General features: G+C 41.6%; 1 protein-coding gene across 1 annotated transcript in view; it reads right to left on the bottom strand.

The window, feature by feature from the left end:
• Window positions 1-23,709, bottom strand: part of ADAM10 (ADAM metallopeptidase domain 10) — a 233,465-nt gene that overhangs the window by 82,622 nt on the left and 127,134 nt on the right. The window contains exons 3-4 of the mRNA XM_089667687.1: window positions 4,063-4,181; window positions 372-530 (exon numbers count right to left, since the gene is read on the bottom strand). Of these exons, the coding sequence (XP_089523813.1) occupies window positions 372-530; window positions 4,063-4,181 (278 nt within the window). The remainder of the gene's footprint in view (window positions 1-371; window positions 531-4,062; window positions 4,182-23,709) is intronic.

Raw genomic sequence — 23,709 nt, 5'->3', positions numbered from 1 at the left:
GAAAAATAAATTGGACAAAGTTAACATTTCACAATAGTTTTTAAGCAATCTGTTCAAATGTCACATATTTTTCTTTCCTATTGCCCAGTTTCTTGCAAAAAAAAAAAAAAAGCCAACATCCTTTAAATTATGAGGCCACTGCTCATATTCGTACTAGTACCCCAGGCCACTGAAATTGTTAGCATGAATGGCAGCCAACCAAGTATTTTCTTTGTAGATATACGTCATAGTGCTAAAAGGATGGGGAGGCTCTGAAATCTGAAAGTACACATGAATATACCTTGTAAAAAGTTAGAATCCATGCAGTGAAGTACAAATATGAAATGCCACTGAAAGGCCTCATATGTCAGATATACACAAAGACTACTTACTGACATCGTCCTCGTGATACATAACGGAATGAAATGGAACGGTTCTGTCCTTAAAATATCTTTCTGCTGGTTCCACATAAAAGGTGCCTTGAGGAGTCTTAATAAAGCCTTCAAACCTCCCGTTCAATACAGATCCATGACTCGTAGTTCCTTGTTCCCCTGTTAAAACCAAAACAAATTAATTTCATCTTACAAAAAAAAAAAAAAGAAATAAACACACACACACAGCAAAAAAGGATGTGTCCTGGCAAGTTTACAACTTTCTCGGGGGAAGGGGGCGCGACGCCTGCAAGTACAAAGTGCAATAATGAAAAGGTACCTACACATACCTGCAGCAGTCTGCCAAAACTTCCTGCCACAGTCAAAGGCAGGGCTGATTAATGGGCAACGCTCCAATACTTCAGCATTTTCCATTAAGCCCACTCCTCACATTCCCACTGGCCCATTACAATGACGGGCAACCTGATATGACAATAAGAATGTATAGCAGGCAGAAATGGATGGACATGCATCAGAACCACCAGCAGGAGCTGAAATTATACCAGAACAGCTTAAGATTTGGCCTTGACAGGAAGGCTTGATTTGCTGCTGCAGGTATGTGTAGAAACTACTTCCTCAGGCTGAACAAATGAAATAATAAAGGTGTATGTCAATCCTAAGGCTTCTAAGGGAAATATGATAGTCTTCAGATCTGCTGACCAGGAGATTATGTAAACTCTGAACTATCTAAAGACCATACCACTAACTGCTTATTTGGGTAAATCGTGATTAGATATGTTTGAAAGACTTGTCTGACCACCATTCTCCTCAGATGAACCAGAACCAGAGGTGTCTACAATGTACCTGACCTACTATGCACTATAGTCTTGAACAGACAGTCACATCATAAAACTGTCCAGCAAATAGGTTGGTGGGTGGTAAGTCGTGCTTCATCTAAATGCTCTAATTTAAATCTTCAATTAGGATTTGTTCTCCAGTGTGGTGAAGATTGAGCTTTGATGACCTCCTATAGTATATAGGTCTATATTGCGCATATGCTGAGCATATCATATGGAGCACAGTGTGGAGGTGGAAGGAGTAGGGGAATCAGCTGTGAGACCCCCACAACAGGAATGGTTTTACAGATGGAGGCCACCGACATTTTTTCCCTACTCATCTTTTCTGACTGTTTTTCACTAGTTTTGCATTTGGCTAGGGTCAGTGTCCCTACTGGTAGCATGAGGCAATACCTGGACCCTGCAGCAGTTGCACAGGCAGTCCAATTCCTCCAGGATGGCACATCAATACATGCCATTGCCAGAAGGTTTGCTGTGTCTTCCAGCACAGTTTCAAGAGCATGGAGGAGATTCCAGGAAACAGGGAGTTACTCTAGGAGAGTTGGATAGGGCCGTAGAAGGTCCTTAACCCATCAGCAGGACTGGTATCTGCTCCTTTGTTCAAGGAGGAACAGGATGAGCACTCCCAGAGCCCTACAAAATTACCTCCAGCAGGCCACTGATGTGAATATATCTAACCAAACAACCAGAAACAGACTTCATGAGGGTGGCCTGAGGGCCCAACATCCTCTAGTGGAACCTGTGCTCACTGCCCAGCACCATACAGCTCAATTGGCATTTGCCATTGAATACAATTGGCAGGTCAACCACTGGCACCCTGTGCTTTTCACAGATGAGAGCAGGTTCACCCTGAGCACATGTGACAGATGTGAAAGGGTCTGGAGAAGCCGTGGAAAACGTTATGCTGTCTGCAACATCGTTCAGCATGACCGTTTTAGTGGCGAGTCAGTGATGGTCTGGGGAGGCATATCCATGGAGGGACGCACAGACCTCTACAGGTTAGACAATGGCACCTAGACTGCCATTAGGTATCGGAATGAAATCCTTGGACCCATTGTAAGACCCTACGCTGGCATAGTGATTCCTGGGTTCCTCCTGGTGCATATCAATGCCTAGCCACATATGGGGAGAGTATGCAGGCAGTTCCTGAAGGATGAAGGAATTGAAACCACTGAATGGCCTCCACGCTCACCTGACCTAAATCCAATAGAACACCTCTGGAATATCATGTTTTGGGCATACCCAGGACACAATCTGTCATCTCATTAGGAGCATGCCCCAGCGTTGTCAGGCATGCATACAAGCACGTGGGGACCATACAAAACTACTGAGTACCATTCTAAGTTGCTGCAATGAAATGTCAACAAAATGGACTAGCCTGCTGCATCATTTTTTCTCTTTGATTTGCAGGGTGTCTTGGAAGTCAGTCCTCTGTAAGTTGATCATTTTCATTTCCATCAAACGATGGGGCATCCTTACATTCCTAACACATTACCCAGTTCATATCAGTATAGATATCCAGCATATTTTTCCCCATTGAGATCAAAGTGGTATGTGTTGTGTGTTTGGTACCTCAACTAGTTTCTCAATCTTTTTTACCTTGGAGGAGCCCCTGGCAAAAAGTTTGAGATCTTGGGAAACCCCTGAAAATGTTCGGATCTACGGCTCACAGGTGTGATCAGAGAGCTATTGATAAAATTTGTTTTAGAAATAGCATTAAATAATAGAATCAATATTAACAAGTACCTGTTCATTGCAAAACTTGCGCTTACTTTCTTCTGCACAGATGCTCAATTCTGGGTCAAACTTAAGAAACAGGAGGGCAGCAGGGCATAGCACAGGGGGCCAGGATGGCACATTAGATGAGGGGCAACAGGGCACATTATGGAGCACACAGCAGGGCACCTTACATGGGAACAGAGCATATGCGATTAGGACACCTTACATGGGATCAGAGCACAGCAAATAGGATCAGGGCAAATGGCAGGGCAGCGGTCTTCTTCATTTGTAGATCTAAACAGGGAAGCGGATGTGTTGAGTCCTCTTCTGCCACACTGCTCCCCGTCAGCCCCTCCCTCCTATCCTGTCCATCCCAGATGATGTCACATACAAGCACCCGGGATGGACAGGAGGGGAGCAGGGGCCGGCGCAGAGCACTGCATAGCTACATAAGCACAGCCGCTTGCCTGTGTAGCTGTATATGAGTCAGCAGAGAGGATGTAATCTACCAGTCAGCAGCCTGTGACTGACCGGTAGATGGCCATTGAACCCTGGTTAAGAAACTCTGCTCTAAAATCGGATTACCCACTTAATATGTTGTTTTAAGCTATCAACTACATTTCCTAACTTTGGTAGGAATCCAGAATACAAAAGATACTTTAAATAAACAAAAGAAACTCAGTCAGGTATTCTACCACCACACTGCTAATACAAAATTGTGAAACTATGTGTGGCTTAGGGCTCTAGCTCACAGGCCACTTGAGCCCATTTATCGCAACTGAAGCCATATTTCCTCCGCTCAGGCAGCCCAAGTTGAGTTTTGTCTATCATATTTATGAACTGTCCATGCAGTGCTGTACTCGTGTATATATTGGTACTATTGTAAACATGAGTACAGCATAAAAGCACCTGCAAAAATAGTAAAAACTTATTTTGCAAGTGCTTCTACGTTGTAAGTGTGTGTACAATAGAAGCGCTGCATACGTGAGTACAGCAGTGCACAGACATTCATGTAAATGACAGGCTATACGCTTGCTGTGTGAGTGGAGGAAATTACGGCTTCAGTTAAGCTGAACAGGCTCAGATGGCCTGCATGCAAGGGCTTCAAAAAGCAGCAGACATTACACACAACTTACCAAAGAGTTGTCCACTGTATATATGAGAAGTATCATAATCTACAATTTCTCCCTCCATTTCTAGCTTGAAGTCAGGAGAGAATAGAGATGTATCCCTCTTCATTCGGAGGTTGAACTGCCTGTAAAATATAAAAGAACAAAAAAATAAAATTAAAGAAGAAAAGCAAGAACAATTACACTTATTAAAGCATTTGCAAGTGCCATAAATTGCAACAAATTATCTATTAGGTCACCAAGATCATAGTTTATAGGAGTACTGTGCCACCTGCTGCTTGGCGCACTAATGCACTTCCATTCTATGCACTCAACATATATGCAATTACATACCGCACAAATTGCAACATTCCTGGCAGACACATTCCAAAAGTACAAACATTGTGAAACATTTGTTATATCAGTATAAAGGGAGGCTTTACACTGCTCCACTGTGTTTTTGCTAAAGCACAGCTTACCCTCGGTTTCCACGCAGGTTAGCTGCACTTTCCCACAGACTTCTATGAGGTCCTGCAGTTTTGGTGCATTTCAGATAACGCACCAAAACTCCTGCATGACTCACCAAAAACGCACGACATCATAGAAGTCTATCCGAAAGTGCAGCTAACCCACACAACCCGTGGGTTAGCTGCACTTTGGTCAAAGCACAGAGAGACCGCATAGTGATCTTCCAATATCCAGTCATTCACAGTCCATGATTGCCCACTGTAACCTTGTTTTTTTCTGTTTAGGTGTTATTGATGGTTTTCCTTTGGCTTTTCTGCATGCAAATCCCATTTCCTTTAAGTGATGTCTTACAGTTCGGTCACAGACATTGACTCCAGTTTCTGCCCATTTGTTTTGTTGTGCATTTTCTGTTTTCAAGGCAAATGGCTTTAAGATTTTTATCTTGACACTTAGAAGTCTTCCTTGGTCTACCAGTACGCTTCACTTTTACAACCTTGCAATTTAATTTGTACTTGGTCCAGATTTTAGACACACCTGACTGGGAACAACCAACATCTTTTCCAACATTCCATGAGGATTTACCTTCTTGAAGACGTTTTAGAATCCTCTCCTTTGTTTCAAATGATATCTCTTGTGTTGGAGCCATGATTCATGTCAATCAGCTTGGTGTGCAACAGCTCACCAAGGTGTGCAAGCAATCTTTTTTTAACTGCAAACTAATTAGCACATGGAATCTGATGCAGATTTTTTGTTTTTGAACTGCAAAGTACATGGTGATTCCATAATGTTTTCCTCAGAATTGATTGATTCCATATTTTTTTCCTCTGCTTTATCTGCAAAAACAGTTTTTTTTTTTTGTTTTTTTTTAGTGTTTCTTAAAGCCAGAAGGTCGCAATGCTAAATGAAAATAGTTTTGAGACATGTCTGTGATTGTTTTTTTTCTAACTAATTAAATAATTGAATGAAAATTTTCCAAGAGTGGCGATTCCATACTTTTTGCCAGGGGTTGCATAAAATTGTCAAATCAACAGGTTTTGTAGGATTAAAAAAGAACGCACACACTTTTGTGCATTAATCAAAAATCATAAAGACTGCTAACACATCCTATTAACTTCAGTATGTTTCAGCTGCAACTGGGTGAGAATGTTAAAAAAATCAGTTTCCCTGCCTGTCACAAAGCTAAACCACTTCTACAACATCCATATCTCTGAAATTCAAATTCTAGCACTACGGTATAACGTGCATACTGAGTTAAAGGGTTATTCAACAACTCAACAGAGTTCAATATATCTCAAACATAATGACACTAGCAAAGAAATACGGAAGTACCATTTAGTAAAAAATTAGCATTTTGTGCTAGAGGTGCTTTCACACCATAAAAATAGACTGATATATGTGTTGCAATGTGCTTTTGCAGGCATTTTATTGTGAGTTGCATTTATATGCATTGGTGTGTTTTGAAGTGTGAATGAGGCACATAGAAAACCATTATTTTCTGTATGTCTTAAGTGGTTATTTTTTCTAAGTGGAGGAAAACGCAGCCCTTTAGGGCTGGTTCACATCACACCGACACATGAATCACACAGGAACCCGCTGTGCGTTTGTGTGCGATTCATGCTGCATGCAAAACGCAATGCATTTGCTAACTGCAGTGGGTGTTCATACAATGTTAACTACACCCCAAACACAGGTTCCAAAATGCAGTGTGTTTGCCCACACCAGATCACATGGTACTTTTGTACCATGCAATCCCATTGCAGTGCGTTTTAAAAAGTAGTGCATGCATTACTTTTGGTGTGATTTTTTCTCATTCAAAATGAATGGGCTTAAATCTCCCTACACAGAACCGCATGTGAATGACACAGAACAAAGAGCGCATTCCTTTACGATTCTTGTGCTGGTGTGGTGTAAACTGGCCCCAAGATCACTCAGGGGACATATCCTGCCTGCAGATTGCTACACACTTTTTCAGCCTAGCAATGACCTTTTCAAGCTAATTGCACATTCCAAAAATCACAACAGTTCAAAGGATCCTTTTAAAGGAGAGTCCAAGATGGCAGAGGACAATTAGTTGAGAGCCTCCATTGTCTGGATTCATTATCTCATGCGGATGTCACACTGGTGTCAGCACCCTTGCATCCAAGTTGACATTAATGGGACTACCTGCACAGGGATGCAAGGAACACCTGTGCACACCCCTTCAGGCAAAAACGGTCCTCCATGGAAGTAACCCAAAAAAAGAAATGGGTGTCGCTCAGGTGAGAGCGAAAGTCTAGACTCCTAGTGAGTGTTGGCTGGATAAGGAGCTCGGCCAAGCTCCAAGCTGCAGCATGTCAGAAGTGATCTGTGAGCCGCACCTCAAACCGCAATCCCATGTGAAAGTGTGAATGGCCACCTCAACCCAGGCTCAGACTAGGCCACACCCCCAACACATTTCGCTCCACCCCTCAGAGCTTAATCATGGGAATGGGGACGTCCTCCATGGATGAAAGCTTCACTACACGCTGCATGAATAAGGCCTCATGAAACACTGACCAGTGTAATGCTAGGCATCCTTGGGCAGATCTCCTCTCAAACAAAACCTCACATACACTGGTATTTGCACTTATCATACAGCTAAGCATATTAACCATTTGTCTACAGGGCACTTATACCCCCTTCCTGCCCAGGCCAATTTTCAGCTTTCAGCACTGTTGCACTTTGAATGACAATTGCGCGGTCATGCAGCACTGTACCCATATGAAATTTTTATAATTTTTTTCACACAAATAGGAGCTTTCCTTTGGTGATATTTAATCGCCGCTGGGTTATTTTTTGCGCTTTAAAAAAAAAAAAAAAAAAAAAATTTCTATTATAACATTTTGCAAAAAGGTAATTTTTCTGCTTCACTGATGTGTGTTGAGGAGGCGGCACTGATATGCAACAATGATGGGCACGGATAGGCAGCACAACTGGGCACTGGTGGGTGCCAGAGCTGGGCACTAATAATCAGTGCCCTGATGATCGGTGCCGATCCAACCTCTGACAATTGCCGGTTATTGGCAGTACTTTCCTCATGGAGCGAGATGTCGATTGAGAGAGTGAAGTTCCACTTTAAGGCCTCACACACACTGCAGCTATAAAAATCGGCTTCACAGGTGTTAACAGGCATAGGGAACCCCCCCCCCTCAAACTCCCCTCCATGTTAGCCTATGTGTCCATGCACACTATAGGTGTTTTCAGGAGTTTCGTGGCAGGGGGTTTACAGGCAGAAAAAAAAAAAAAAAAAAAAAAAAAAAAAAAAATCACTTGTGCATTCAGGAAAGAAGCTTTTGACAATAAAAGCACTCTCAAAAGCTCCTTTAAACACACATTAATGTAAGGCGTATTCCCGCGTTAACGTATTCTAATGGACAGAATTCTGGCTAACAGAATGCATTAATGTCATACTCAGGAACGTGCATTAACGTGTGTGAACATGTATTAATGCACATGCAAAACCCTGCTTCTTACTGCTGGTAACACATGGGGGGGGGGGGAGATTTACTAAAACTAGCGCACACAGAATCTAGTGCAGCTTTGTATAGAAACCAATCACCTTCCAGTTTTATTGTCAAAGCTTAAATGAACAAGCTGAAGTTGATTGGTTACCATGTAATACTGTACCAGATTTGTGTGAGTCTTAGTAAATCTCCCCATGGCTTTCTAAAGCCATTACAATTTTTATAAAACCTCCTAACACTTCATGCTTGTGGAACCTACTAGCTGGTTTTGCTTGATTAAATGCATGCAAACCAATTCCATTTGTACACAATGTGTGAATATTATATACCCAACAACTCAAACACTTGTAAAAGGCAGTATATTTTATAATATCCATTTTCCTCAAACGATTACAGAGGCAAAACAATTCTATTGCGGATTTAACTCTCCTACTGAATGCAATGAGCAAGAGATGATATTCATTAAGCTGGACCATTTCCTTGACCACCGTTCACTGCTTGTTGGCACTTGTATGCGAATCAACAATTGAGAGGTAACAACTGGAAAGTCAAGTGCAGTGCGCTAATGTGTTCTACTTCTTGCAAATCGCATCTAACGACAGCATTAAAATTGCCAGCTATGTTTTAGATGGTGTTAAGGTCAATCTTTCACTCTAAGCTGATAAATAGAAGCGGCATTGTATATAAACAAGCATACATCCATGTACTCACTGAGCGGCCTGGAAATACGGAATAATTTAAATAAAGGCAATTACAGAACTCTTTAAAACAGATCTACAGTACATGTATTGTGGACTTGTCTATTCTTGCTTATGTCCTGCAGTTACAGATTACAGGTACAAAGCTATGAGGTATGGTGTTCCGCCCCATAGAAGACCTCTTCACAGCAGGAAAATATTTCACAATCTACAGGCCATCAGCAACAGTAACACTCGGAGCTGCCATCTCCTCCCAGCTACACAGCATCCATCATATTTATACACAGGCTAGCACAGACTGTCAGAAGGGAAAAGCTGGAATGAGAATGTGTACAAATAGGTGCCAGGCAAATAATATTTAAGAGATTGGGTATGGCTTATTGATTTGAATGCAAAGGTCAATAAAACAAGCTTTTGGCAGTGTTATCAACACAAGAACAAGGCAGCCTCATGTTCAGTATGCTACAAGGTGCTGTAGTGGTGTCATACACCAATCAGCCATAGCTTTATGACTACCCACCTAATACTGAGTAGGTCCCCCTTTTGTCACCAAAACTGCCCTAACCCCATATCGAGGCATGGACTCCCCTAGACCTCTGAAGGAATGCTGTGGTGTCTAGCACCAAGCCATCAGTAGCAGACCCTTTAAGGCCCCTTTCACACGGCAGAATACATTTTAATCAGCTTGCTCAGTGGGGAATCTGTCCACGGATCCCCCCACTGAGCGCGCCAGATGACAGAGGGGACACGGACACAGCCCGCTCATCTCTATAGGCAGTTGGATGTAAACGAACCAGCTGTCCGTTTACACCCAACTGACCTCCAATCCAGTCAGATGGAGGGGAATAGATTCCCTTCCATTTGTACGTCCGCAGCTCCATAGAGGAGAATGGAGAGTCTGATCAGATCTGCCTGAAAAACAGACAGGCGGACCCAATCAGACCATCAGCTTGAAAGAAGCCTAAGTCTTGTAAGTTGCAAGGTGGGGGCCTCCTTGGATTTGACTTATTTTTTCACAGATGCTTGACTGGGCACCCTGATCAGTTTGTGCCTAAAAAGATACACACACACACACACGATGCCCAATTTTTATGCTTTCAACACATCAACTTCAGGGACATGCTGTATGATATATCCCACCAACTTTAAGCTGCCATGGTATTGAGATAATCAATGTTATTCACGTAACCTTTGAGTGATCAAAGTTATGGCTGATAAGTGTAAAATAAGATGTATTAAAGACAGATGTGAAAATATTCATACAATGTTGGTGTTTGAGTGGATGCAGGTGCTGCTTGGCCAGCAATTCTCCAAAAGGTGCAATCGACTTGAGGAGCATAACTGTACAGGTAGGGCCATACACTGTTGATCCCACGCTGCTAATCTCATACAGGCCCATGAATATAAATATGTATGTGCTATACCTGGCCGATCCCCATCGAAGATGGAAATCATTGTAGTAGGCACCACTAGCACAGTGATTCCCACATTGGCTCCTGTATCCCTTGCCGAGCAGCTGCCCTGCTACTTCATGAACACAGAAGGTCCATCAAACCTAATCATTAGAACTCCTCTATTAATACAAAATTGAGATGTTAGGGAGACTAGCCAAGTCTCCCAGTCACTGCTAAAACACAAGCTTTTGCTAAAAATACCCACAGAAAACATCTCCTACTAAACTTGAAAACTGCAGCTATAAAAAATATTTATTTCATTCAGACAGAATAATAACCAGTTTCTAAAGAAATCTCATTTACCAAGCTGATCCTGCCGGAACTGTAGAAATCACAAGGTTGCCTGCAGGAAAACAACTTTATTTTATGTACATGCAAAGTCTTCTCCCTGGGGCCTTGTCATGTGCAGTCCCTGTGGAAAAACTCCAGGCGAAATATTCTGAGCTTTTTCTTTAGTTTCAGTTCTCTTATTTTTATTTCAAAACAAAAAATGAATTGATGTTTTTAAGACTTAATCAAATATGATTATTTCCTTGTTTTGGAATTTTTCAAAACATGCTCTGCTATGAGAACATTCTACAGACCTTGTGAGTCTACCTTGTATCCAAAACTGGCACCATTTATGGATGCAGATTTCTTGTAGGTTTTGAAGGAAAAAAATTAATACTTTTGGCAATTCAAAATAAAATGCATTAAAAATATAAAGAAAAGCTCTTTCTGAAACTAAAAGGAAAAATATACATCATTTTATATAGTTGCTGTGAGAGTCAGTGGTCAGGTATCTAATATAAACGCGAATTCCATTATTCTGGCACCTATGGAATTACATTATGTACCCTTAGGCCTCATTCTCATAGATTTAGGTGTCTTATGTTTATGTGAGGGGTCCCTCCTTGTGGAGGATTGGGTTTATGTGGCAGAGGAACGACGAGTGTTTTGTGCAGCCTTGTGCTGCCAGCCTATCAAAATCAATGACATGCCGAGATGCAGTGGCTGTACGGAAAGTCATTCACATGCCAGTGTTTAGATCCGTACAGGGACAAGCTCATTGCTCTGGATGCAGATTATTCCTCATGCTAGAGCGGATGAGAAGCCTGCAGGAGCTGCCGAGTCTAAGCACCGCTTTATAATGGTGCTCGGCCAAACAGCTGCTGTTCCCTGCACTGGTTTAATATGGCACCTGGGACTCAAGTGATTAAAGTGTATGTAAACCTAACAACAAAAGACTCCTACTGGGGGTCCCTAGCACAAACAGATACAAACACAAAGGAACATCTTGTACTGACATTAGCTGCCCCCCCCATGTGATGTGGGAAGCACTGAAATCGCACTGTGTTTGCAATTCGCTGTGGGTGTCAATCTGTAGTTAACACCCAAGCGCATTGCAATCAAAATACAATTTGCCTGAACCAGATCGCATGGTACAAAATGACCATGCAATGCAGTTACTGTGCAGCTCCAAAAAAGGTGACTGCACTTTGGTGCGGTGCAATCGGAACCTATTCAAAATTATTGGGTTTTTAAAATTGCACCACACAGAATTGCTTGTGAATTGCACAGGAATGTGCTGAGATTCCTATGCGAGTCACATGCATTTCGTAGTGTGAACCTAGGCTAAAAGGTTAAGTTTGCTTTTGGTAACCGGTTACAGCAATATTCCGGGTCTAACATGTAACTAAAGCACCTGCTCGTACCCCCCACTCCCATACCCCATTATGAAATCGGGTGGAAGATTTTCTCCTCACGCCCGCTGGTCACAATTTAAAAGCAGCACAGCCATGCGGAGCTGCGCCTACACAGCCACATCATTCATTCACAAAGTTTGTTAATGAATGAAGTACAAGTACCCACTGCAGTGGACAGCTTATAGTTCTCAAACTGCAGGGGTACTACGAGCACTCTTGTACTTCATTGATCTTCCTTGACTTGAGTAACTGTCTGCCCATATGGGAGGTATGGACAGATTGCTGTACTGAGAGTCCGTAGGAGCCCGACACTGCACCTGTGATCAGCAGCAGTTTTACAGACTCCTTAAAAAAAAAAAAAAAAAAAATTATATATATATATATATATATATATATATATATATATATATATATATAAATCTCTCTATATAAAAGGAACTCCGCCTTTAAAATACTGCAGAGTGCACAGGAACTTTTAAGTCCTCATGCACACTGGACGTTTTTACAGCTGCTGTTTTTGCCATTTTTTTCTACAGCCAGTAAACTCCCCAGCACGTTATCATGTGTGTCCATTTACACAGACAGTAATCGTTTTTTGGCAGGGGCGTTTTTTAGCTGGAAAAAAAAACCCAGAACTAGTGGGTTTTTTTAGGTGAGTTTTTTCAGCTGTAAAAGCACTCTAACGCGGCAAAAAACGGCGTTTTATCATAAAAATGTTTTTTTGTTACGTGGAAAACTGTGGCAAAACACCAATGCAAAAATGCTGAAAAACTCATGTTTTTATCGTGACTTTACACAGCTAATGTTACCAGCGTCATCAAAACTCCCTGTGTGCATGGAGCCTAAGGGGGAATGACTACTGAAGAACCAACAAATATCTTTTCACTTACTGCACAGACATAACAAATGCTTTAAATGTATATTTAACAGACCAGAAAAGAGCAAAGTTTTTGTAAGAATTTGCATATACAAAATGCAATAATATACACCATTTGACCATTAAATCACTCAGTACATGAAGGTAGTTCTGCCCAGATGTTTGTTTTTTTTTGCCTTGCCAATAGAAATGCTTCTCTCCTTAGAACAATGTGCTAGCTGCCTTGGAGTCGTTATCCACTAACTTTAATGCTATAGTCACTGACTATCAAAAATCTTGCAGGAAATAAATTGAGAGTGCAATCCAAACTTTCATCTGCATAATTGTTCCAGGTCAGTCATTGAGTACCACTGCACAAAGCAATAGCAGCCTCCGTGTCTTTCACTAGTTTTCTGCTAAAAACCTAACAATGAAACAAGAAAGACCTCTTCAAACACAAAATCAACATTTGTGTTTAATGGGGGAGTGTAAATTATGCAATGAACAGGTTCAATATATGAACTATAGTTCAGCCGCATGACTTTAGCTCAAAGCATAGGCAACATATATAAAGAATGCGATTTTCTACCTTCACCCTGGCGAGGCTTTTTGTTTTACATTATTACGATGTGAATTTAATCAGCAACAATTATAGGCCAGAAATAAAAGGCAATATCTAGAAGCAAACATAAAAATCTGGCCTGTAACCTTTTAACTGAAATGCCATCTACAATAAAGCAGAGACATTTCTGTGATGGGTGGTAAACATGAATGCAGAATTCACACATTACACATGTAAAAGCTGTCACATTAGAACCATCTACTGGAAAAGCTGTTTACATGCAGGGCATGCCTTTGTTTCCACAGTATCCAATAGCCCAACGCCTGAATGTACCTTGTTACACCCTCAAATGACAAGCCGGCAGAGTATAAATAGCCCAGTGTTGCCATCACTGTTTAGGAGAAATTGGGACATTAGGATGGATAGCAACTAAAGTATAAAAATAGACAATGAAGTACAATAAGCCAGTAAGGTAAATATGACCATAACAGAATCATGAAAAGATGATCTGAAAAGTCAAATAGAAAACCAGTTTGTTTACCGTTTCATCTTTTCTCATTCTCCTATAACCATTAAAAATAATGGGTTATAAACGTATCATAAAAGTTAAAAACGATGTTGCGGCTGTAGGCTAGGTTCGCACCTGTGCAGGTGAATGCCTCTTTGGGACTGAACCTTTTCCCCGAGCCACAACCACCCACACAAAAAACTGCAGGAGATGCGTATGGGTGCCATTAATCCTAATGGCACCCACACACATTGGAAATCGCAGCAGCAACTTTCGGCACTTCGCACTGCGGCATTGGGCTGCGATTTTAAAAATTATGCAGGGACCTTTTCCTGGTGTTTTCAGGAGCATGGCAGCCCATTCAAGTGATTGGGCTACTGTGCCCACACAAAACATGGCTCTCAGAGCTGCAGGGATGTGAACCAGGCCTTACACATACACATTGAGTAAGTGGATGTTTTAAATCTTCATTTTTATCTCAAGTCGTTCACCAGGTAATTGATATTTGCGGTCTTATATATCAATCAGTAATAAAATAGAAAACATGTTTAAAGTATCTGGCTGTTCTGAAAAAAATAAAATAAAACCTAACACCACTATTGGTGGTCATGCAACAATGGCGAAGCTCATCATACTGACATAACTTGATGCAGTCTACATTTTTTAAGCATCAATGTACAATGGGGCATGCGGGACAACTACTGTGAAATTTGACAAGAGGAAGTCTCCCGTTTGTCTATCAAAGTGTGTTACATTTCATAAAGTGGTCCTAAAGGTAGAAGGTTTTTTACCATCATGTATTCCCCCCTCTTATACTTACCAGAGCTCAAGCTCGATTCAACACTGTGCCCGAAAGCTGAGGCTCTCTCAGATCGAGGCACCTGCGGGAGCCATCCGAGAAGAAGCTGGCATGCTCCCATCAGCAAAGGGAAACTAAGGGGCGGGGTCACCCAATGACATTACCCAGTGACCCCGCCCCTTAGTTTCCTTTAGCAAAGGAGAAAATGACAGCTCATTCTTGGAGATATAGTGAAGGGGGGAAAAAAAGCAGGTAAATTACATTTAAAACCCGTCAGTGACTTAGGGGAAGCCAGTGAGGGAGCCTGAGTGTATACACTGATCCCCTCCCGCCCCCTACTTGCACACACTGCGCCCCCCCCCCCCCCCACTCCCACCACTACAAAAAGGACCTGTCATTCAAATGCTATCACACGGGACTATTGATCCCCTATGTGATAACAATGAAATCATAAGTTAAAAAAAATAAATAAAAATGCACATTAAAGTTAAAAAAAAAAAAAAATACAAAAAAGCCTCCCCACCCCCACATACATTTTGATTTCAGTTTTCGCCCACGTGCATTCTGAATTTTCGGTATCAGTTTCAGCACCAGAATACAATAGTCCAGCAGGAGGATGCTTCCATCCATGCAGTTTAGTGTGAATGGAGGAATCAGATCTCTAATTCTGCATGCAGGCTAAATGCTTGATCGAGTGAGGCGTCAAGTGTCAGGGGGGGTTGGGGGGTGTTGGTTAGAGAAAGTGGCAACATTTTTTACTTTAACACAGCGAATGCCTTAAAGGTAAAGCAATGTTTTAACTTTAGAGACAATTTAAACTTGAGGCGACAAACTATTTAAAACTATGTCAGAAAGACAGCTTTTTAGTGCCAACAAGGAGCCACATATGCCACAAAACATAACCTTTTCTATTACAATTAATTATATCTGCACTGCAACACCGTTTAGAAGTTATCGTGCTGAACTGATTATAGGATAACACAGCTAATAATAGAAAGTTAGTGACCTAAAGTACCAATGTCAAAGCCAGACATGCTTGCTGCAAAGGAACAGCAAGGCACACAGTGTGCTGCAGTAATTTACAATATAAATATCTAGGGGACGAAGGAAAAAAAAAAAAAAAAATCTGAAAATGTATAAAGTTAGTTACCGGACAATGAAAATAAGGTTATACATCAAGGTTTTGGGTGTGTGGTCCTTGTAGCATTTCTGTCGCTCCATATTCTATGTAACAGCTTGTAATGACAAGGCTATTTTAGAACCTAGAATTTTCACTTTCAACTTAAACCTTGATCCACACCAAAAGAAAACAAAAATACCTTTTACTAAATTTCACATTATTCTAGGAGACATTCTCCTCACAGCGGGTGGAAGTGGACCATCATCCGGGGGGCCTGGCTGCTGAGACAAGGAAGAGACATCCGGTTCCCAATGACATAAAGATGTGAGAGGGGAGGTGGCATGCGGTGGCGGAGCAGCAGATTACAAAGGATCATTGGATTCCCTTGACGAGTACGTTTATTTTGGCTAAAAAGTTAATAAAAAAAAAAATTAAAAAAAAAAGCATCCCCCTATTTTGTGTGGTATTTTTTTTTTTTTTAAAGTGGCTGGCTTTAAAAGTTTCAAGGTGCTCTGGGCCCTTGTCTATTCATCTGAAAAGCTATATAGGTTCACATAAACCTAGTATGGAGGGAAAAAAAAACAAACAAAAAAAAACAATGCAATCATACAGGAAAAATGCTGCATGTGTCCTTCTCTATAATAAGAAAATGTATTATTCACAATTTGTGTACATAAAAATTCAGTCAGGCTGAATAGTCATTCAAAATCAAAGTGTTGTAATGCACAGCAGACTATGAATACATAAATGGTATAAGTATCATAACAGTAGGTTACAGAACAACCATTCTTGTAGCCGTACATAACTAGACTAGTATAGCTATTTTGAATATTCAATATAAAAAAAAAAATCATTCTGGATGAGTGCGATCTGACCGGTAAGAATATATTGAAAAAAACCAGCTGTGCACAGTTTTTATGCCCATTTCCTCCCATCTTACTCCTTCAATTGTGCAAGAGGCAGTGTTGTTCAGCAAGAATCCTGGTGACTTTAAAGGATTGAAATGTTAGGCCTAAAACAAAATAAAAAAAAAAAAAAAAAAAAAGGGAACACCAATGGAAAAGCCCAACTGAAAGGGACATTTCAGTTTGGGATAGAAGTTAGTATTCTGAGTAACTCTCTGGTTTTCTTTTAGGAACTCCAGCTACAAGGTCACTCCATCCAAGATCCCAGCTCTACCCTCCTGAGATACCCCTTTCAAAGAGCTCTTATTCTCTGTCCCAAGTTGGGCTTCGATAACAAAAGAAGAACAGTGATACTTGAAGGAGGAAGAATATAGGATAAGAAAATATAGTGAATGTTAATGAAGTTCTGTCTACCCATTATTTACTGCAACTATGTATAATCCACAACAATTTGATGCACTATGTGTGGATATGTGCACATTGGCTGTCATAGTGGGTGTGCGGTCCGCTAATTTTCACATGTATGTGTTCAGGAACAGGAACAGGCTGTAACAGAGGATGAGCTTGGAAGCATCTTCCCACACTATTATATGCTCAGCTCCAGGAAAGTTAAAAGGTAAGCTAGAAATCCACAGGGTAGAAATAATATCAAAGATAGGGAGGTCAATGACTTCATGTCAATGAGCTTAAACCTTGGGAAGTTTCTGTAAACAATATGGGACTGGTATAGATAGAATGTACAAGGTTCAGTATTAAAACACACTATATACTTTTTCCCAGGCAAGCCCAGTCCTGTTCTGAAGAGGTCATATCTCATTGGTGATAGGTTATCTGTAAATGTCATCTGTAAATGGAAAAAATAAATAAATAAAAAGTCATGGGGCTTCTGCAAAATCGTTTCTCCAGTGACATCGGGTAATTGGATGGAGTGCATAGCTGCCAAAGCTCACCTGCATTTCAGTAACAAATATTAGAGAATACACTGGAAGGTAACGATATGTCTTTCCTGTGGGCTCCATAAGACTAGTAGAATCATGAGGATGACAATAGCTACACATACCCGCGACAAATGCGAATTGATTTTTCATTATTTTATTCTCCCCCTCATGTAGCCAACTTTACTCAGCAAAGCCTTTTTTTTCCTCGATAGACACCATCTTTTTGGATATCTGCATCGTAGAAAAATCGTAGGATAAATTCTGTATGAAGCACAATCGTTCGATCTTCGTTAAGTGCGTACACAACTTTCCATATCCGACTAAGACTTTCCAAACTAAAATTTCTGAAGAGAAAACTGCAAAATTTTTCTCGTATGTGAACAGAACCAGCAATTTTCACTGAATGTGTACTGTTTATGTACAAAAGACTGTGCACGATCACACAAACAAAATAAAGCCTTTGTCGTACAAGAAATTTCATACGATTAATACCATCCTCAGTTTCGACCTGCTGTGAAACATCGATGAGAACCAGACGATTGTTCATCCAATTTTCTTATAATGTGTACTTGGCTTTAGAGAAAAGCTATGCTATATTAGTTAACTAAAGTCTGCCAATTCATTACAAGTGTCGGTGCCAAGACCAAGGGTAGCATTTGCTGTTGCCCCTACCCAAGGCACTGGGCTCTGAACAGCTACCATCACAGCATATTACACAGGCAGAGTAAAACGTAAACACAGAGAAGCCAACAGCGGTTACTATTTCTATACCAAAACAGCTCCAATCCAAGTGCCCAATGTGTCTTGTACTGCTGTGTCTCCATATGAAGGCAGACATCTTGGTAGAGGAATGACTGTGCTTCTAGGAGAGCAGTGAAAAAGCACAGTAATGGCATCCCCAAATCTCACCCAAATTCACCTGAGACTAGCAGTCAGAGGCAGCAGTGCTTTACATCTCACACTTCAGATATACAGCCACGAGGCTGTAGGCACAGGGGTGCCTAGGCATACTCACATACCAGGAAGTTCACACTTAAAGTCGTAGTGAAGTCCCATTGGACAATTGTACCTACAGGTAAGCTTATAATAAAAACTGACCTGTAGGCACATGGAATAGTTCCTAAACGTGCACCATTCGGGAGATATTTGGTGTCTCTGCAGCCAGTAACATCACACCCATGCCGTTCCTTCAGAGCTCTGTGCCGCGGCTGAGACTCCTGTGCATATGCGGGAGTGACATCATCGTGGCTTGGCCATTCAAGCTGCCAGAGCCCATGAACCTGGAAGGAAGGCCAAGTGAAGATGGCAGCCCTGTCAGCTGTGACAGCGCACCGCGGAGGAGCTTCGTTTTCAGGTTTTCCGGTTTGAACCTCATCTAATCCGCAAGACATGTGAAATAACATTGCTTCCCATGGTACCTGTTCATATATGTCCCATCCACTGGCAGCGCGGATTGAGAAGAAAAAAAAAAAGTCCCGTCTGATTTCTCAGTAGTATGGTCCGGTTCAGGTTCGGATTATAGGCTCACTGATTTCTAGGAGAACGACTTCTGAGTCGCACATGTCACAAGTTTGTGAACACAATTTCAGGCCGGTTTTCTCACCTGATCCTGATGCAAACCCTCATCTGATCCTGATCTATACCTGACCCGCTGAACAACTACTTTGTCAATTAGCTGTAACAATGGAGCTTCAATTCACACCGCACATGTGAGAATCTACACCAAACCATGCAGCACACTCCCAAACTCTTAAAACCACTGTGCGGATTTGAATGCATTTAGGAAATCATTATGTTTCAGTCATGTCTCTCTTCAGGGAATCCTACCCCACCCCCTGCTAACTTGCCGACCTCCTCCACTCTTCCTACCACTCCATCCCCCACAGCTATCTCCTCCTGTGCCACCACCCCCTCCCTCCTAGATTGTAAGCTCGAAAGAGCAGGGCCCTCGATCCCCTCATGTTTTGCATTGTATTGGTATTGTTCTGTCACATGTTCTGTCCCCCTTTGTAATGTACAGCGCTGAGCGAACTATTGGCGCTTTATAAATACTGTATAATAATAATAATAATAATAATGTCACAGACCTCTCCTCCTATCACAAACTGTTCACTGTAGCGTTATGCATCAAACTTTTGTATTTTATTATGTAGACTGGACAGGTCACAGTGCACATCAGCCAGATGGCAAGGTGATCCGGTGATCATCACGTTCTCTCGTCAGCAAGCGCCAAGGCTTTGAGTTTGTAAGCGGTGTAAGTTCTAATCATTCTAGTACTATACATGCATATAATAGATTGAATATATAACAGTAGTATTGTTGTGAAGACATTAAGTGATGTTGAAGTATTGCTGGGCTAACCTACTTACCCATTATCAGTGGTAAGCTGGGTACACACTATCAGTTTTCTTTTTGTTCAACCCAGCAGGCTGAAAGAAAAAACTGAAGCACTCAGAAGAAGCTTGCTGTACTAACTATCCAATATTAGTACAGCAATCGCCCCATTGAGCTATTGTGTTCTGACAAGAACACAACGGTCCGCGTTGGCAGCCAGCAATGATCGGGATGCTGGTTTCCAAACGGCTGGCTTCTGTGAGACAGGAAAGGTATGCACACAGGCCAAATGTAGGCTGGTTCCTATTGAACTGGCCGATACTCGGCCCATGTGTACAGGGCTGTAGATTGGCAGTCGCCGTTTTGAATTTGCAGCTGCTCCGCTGACAAGGAAGAGGTGTTTGTATGCGTGAACATACAGGGGTGCTGTGGATGTACCTGGGACAAAAATACCTGGCAGTTGGAAAAATGTTTGGGAAACAGCCAAAACTTTAGAGTTTTTGATAAGAGTGAGAAAGGTTTGCCATCTAGAAAACATTTTTATTAAGCATAATTACTACATTATGCTTTACAATGAGGAATTCTATTTTGTATGAACAAAGGCCAGCCACATTCAATTAGCAAACCCATGTTCTCTGTCTGCACTGATGCCGAAGCATTATTTGTATTCTGGCATAACAGACACAAAGACAGTGTCTAGACATTATTGCTCCTGTGTGATTGGTTTACTTTTCAGCTGTGATACACATAAAACAGTACAACAGATGGAGCCAAATGAATCATGAATATAAATAATAAGAGTTTAAAGGAATAAAGTTGCAAATGATACCACAAAATGTGTCAAGTCTTTAGGACACTTACCTGACATGGAAACCTTAGATAGAAAAGGCAATATTCCAACCCTTTTAAAGTGGCTGTAAAGTTTTTTTTTGTTTTTCTTTAAACAAATATGGTATACAAAGTTCCCCTGCTGGAACGCTAGGCTCCGATTCTCAGTTTTTTCCCCCTCACAGGAAGCCACTCCTATGGTGGCACACCTGTGAACTTGCTCCAAAGCCGAACTGTGTGCATCTATAGATAGGCACAGCATTACTTAGCCCTGCCTCCCATTCCCTCCTCACAAGATTTGACTGACAGCAGCAGGAGCCAAGGGTAAAGCTTGTATGTGGGGTGGGGAGAAGGGAGAGAACAGATGCCGTTGGTCACATCACTTCCTCACAGGAAGCCATTCCTATGGAGGCACATCTGTGGACTTGAGCCAAAGCCGAACTGTGTGCATCTATAGATAGGCACAGCATTACTTAACCTTGCCTCCCATTCCCTTCTCACAGGATTTGACTGACAGCAGCAGGAGCCAAGGGCAAAGCTTGTATGTGGGGTGGGGAGAAGGGAGAGAACAGATGCAGTTGGTCACATCGCTGTACTGATACGAGACTCCAGTACTGTGTGTATTGAGGGAAAGGGGGGCACACAAAGTGGTAGAATGTTTTTTATGCTAATGCAGGAAATTAATTAAAAAAGGTAAAAAAATGTTATCTTTAGAACCACTTTAATGCATACCAATTCTGAGACAGTAAAGCACCTGCTAACCTTGATGGAGTGGTCCAGAACCAGCAGGTGACAGCTGGCACTACAGTAAAACTGCAATAATTTCCTTTAAAAGGCATATTCCAGTCAAACATGCAAACCAAACGTCTGGTCTCATCGGTTATGGATACAAATACATGTGTGTCCCTCCATTGTCCTACTCTCCATGCTTCCTGGCCCTATCTCAACAGCTTAAAAAAGGCCTGATCCACTTCTTTGTACTTGCTGCCAGGAATGCAATGCCAGGACATCATGGAAATCAATATCCTCTCACTCAATGGAACGGTGGTGCACAGTGTTCGCTCACTTGCAGCACTTACAAGAAATAGTAGGGCCAGTATGACGACAGATACCCCACATTGCCCCAAGTTTCTTACAAGAAAAAAAAAACTGCAAAATGTAGCTAGAACGATTGATGCTATTTTAATGGCAAAGGATGGACACAACTACATTATTCTAAATTACATTAGAAGTTCGGTCAAAACCGAGCCAAGTTTAAACCTACTCCTACCCCCATTCTGAGCCCTATACCAACTACCCTGAAAGAAAAGAGGCCTACTAACCTAATCTAAGGGTGCTATGGTAACTGGGTCGGCTCACAGACCTGGCTTCAAGTGTAGAGGAGGGACAGCGGACGCCACATAGTAAGCATATGGGTGACAACCAGTTTTGTATTTAGATTATGTGCTGCCTTAGGCAACCCAAAAATCATGCGCCATCCCCCCCCCCCCCCCCCATACACAGCCAACATCTCCCCTCCCCCAGGCTGGGCTCCCGCGCCCATCCACAGCCAGTACCCTCCACTCCACTCTTCCTGGATCCTCGCACAAACGGATAGAACTGAGCTCCAGTTTTCAGCAGTGAAAATTTAAGAAAAAAAAAAGGGAGGGACATTTACCCATGTGAACTTCCACTTTCCTCGGAGCTCCGTCTGTAAATCCTGTAAGCGTTTCCCCTCCCAGCAAGCAAAGTGACAGTGCTTAGTGACATGGCATGCTTAACACTGTATTAAAGGCCTCCTTCTCACACCGAGACCATCTGGAGCACTGTGCATTATAGGCCTCCTCAGACCAAGACTGCACCACAGGCCTGCATGTTCAAACGTCAATACCATAAATAACAGATTATTCAATTTGGAGTATAGGAGTTTGGAAATTCTAGAGAAATGCTTAAATTCTGCATTACAATTTAACTAAACCCATTCGATTCTATGTGGCCAAAATGTATTGGAGATTTTAGTCGACTAAATAAAACAATTCAGATGCCTAAAATACAACTAAAATGGCATATTAGTCTAAGACTATGATGAAAACTAAAATGAGATTTGACATCAAACCAGTGACATCAGTAGGTTTAAGCTTAGAGTTTGGACCAGAGACCGTCAAGATGGCCACAGATGGAGAGAATCTGTGCTGGTTCAGCACAGGTCGATCAAAGATTCGATCCATCTATGGATAGGCTGGTTGTAAAGTAGGCGATCCATCAATCGATTTCAATACAACCATGTGATTTCTGCCGGTGGATGTAGCCGCTTGAAGTGATCATTTTGTTCTGCTGGCAGGAAAGGCTCCCTGTGAGCAGAACACAATAGCGCTGCGGGAGGGATTCCCCCATCAACACTGTCGATGTGGGAAATTGAGTTTTTCTCTCCTGCTACCCGCAGGAAAAAGATCACATCAGCTATGGCTTGACTTGGCTTTTCTTCCACTAAGATAGGTTCCAATCCCACTTCATTCTATCCAAAACTAAACATACAGCAAGATATACTGCCAAACTAAAAAAAATGATTTTGGATCTACAGACACCAACACCTTGAACACACTCATACTTCCTATTATTGAACTAAAATATCAGTTCACTCATCTCTCATTTCAGCAGTCAGAAAATGAAGTTTCACTGCAGGCCTGACAGCTTTATTATAAAGATGGATTATATATAATACATACAACAGATTAAAAACAACGATGTTCTTCAATGGCTGTTTATGGAATTATGTTTATGAGCTAAAGCGATTTTCACACGTGCCTGGAGTGCTGCTTTCATAGATACAGTATATACGCAATGTCCAAATTATCAGTTTGGTTTTTAATACAAATGATTTTTCTCGGCTCAGACTCAGCTCCAAATAAAAGGATATAAGTGCTAAACTAAAGGTAACTGGGTTTAAACTCACTTTGAACATAGATCTATACTTCCTAACACAACTTCAAAGCCAAATAATAGAGACTAATTAGTGGGTTTTAAAGTCTCCTTGGCTGCAGTAGGATCCACTTAAATA

Source organism: Staurois parvus, unplaced genomic scaffold, assembly GCF_062004578.1.
Source record: "Staurois parvus isolate SC_StPar_1 unplaced genomic scaffold, SC_StPar_1.0 ptg000054l, whole genome shotgun sequence".
Classification (NCBI taxonomy): domain Eukaryota; kingdom Metazoa; phylum Chordata; class Amphibia; order Anura; family Ranidae; genus Staurois; species Staurois parvus.
Note: the sequence above shows the minus strand (reverse complement) of the source record. Positions and strands in the feature narration are given on the sequence as shown.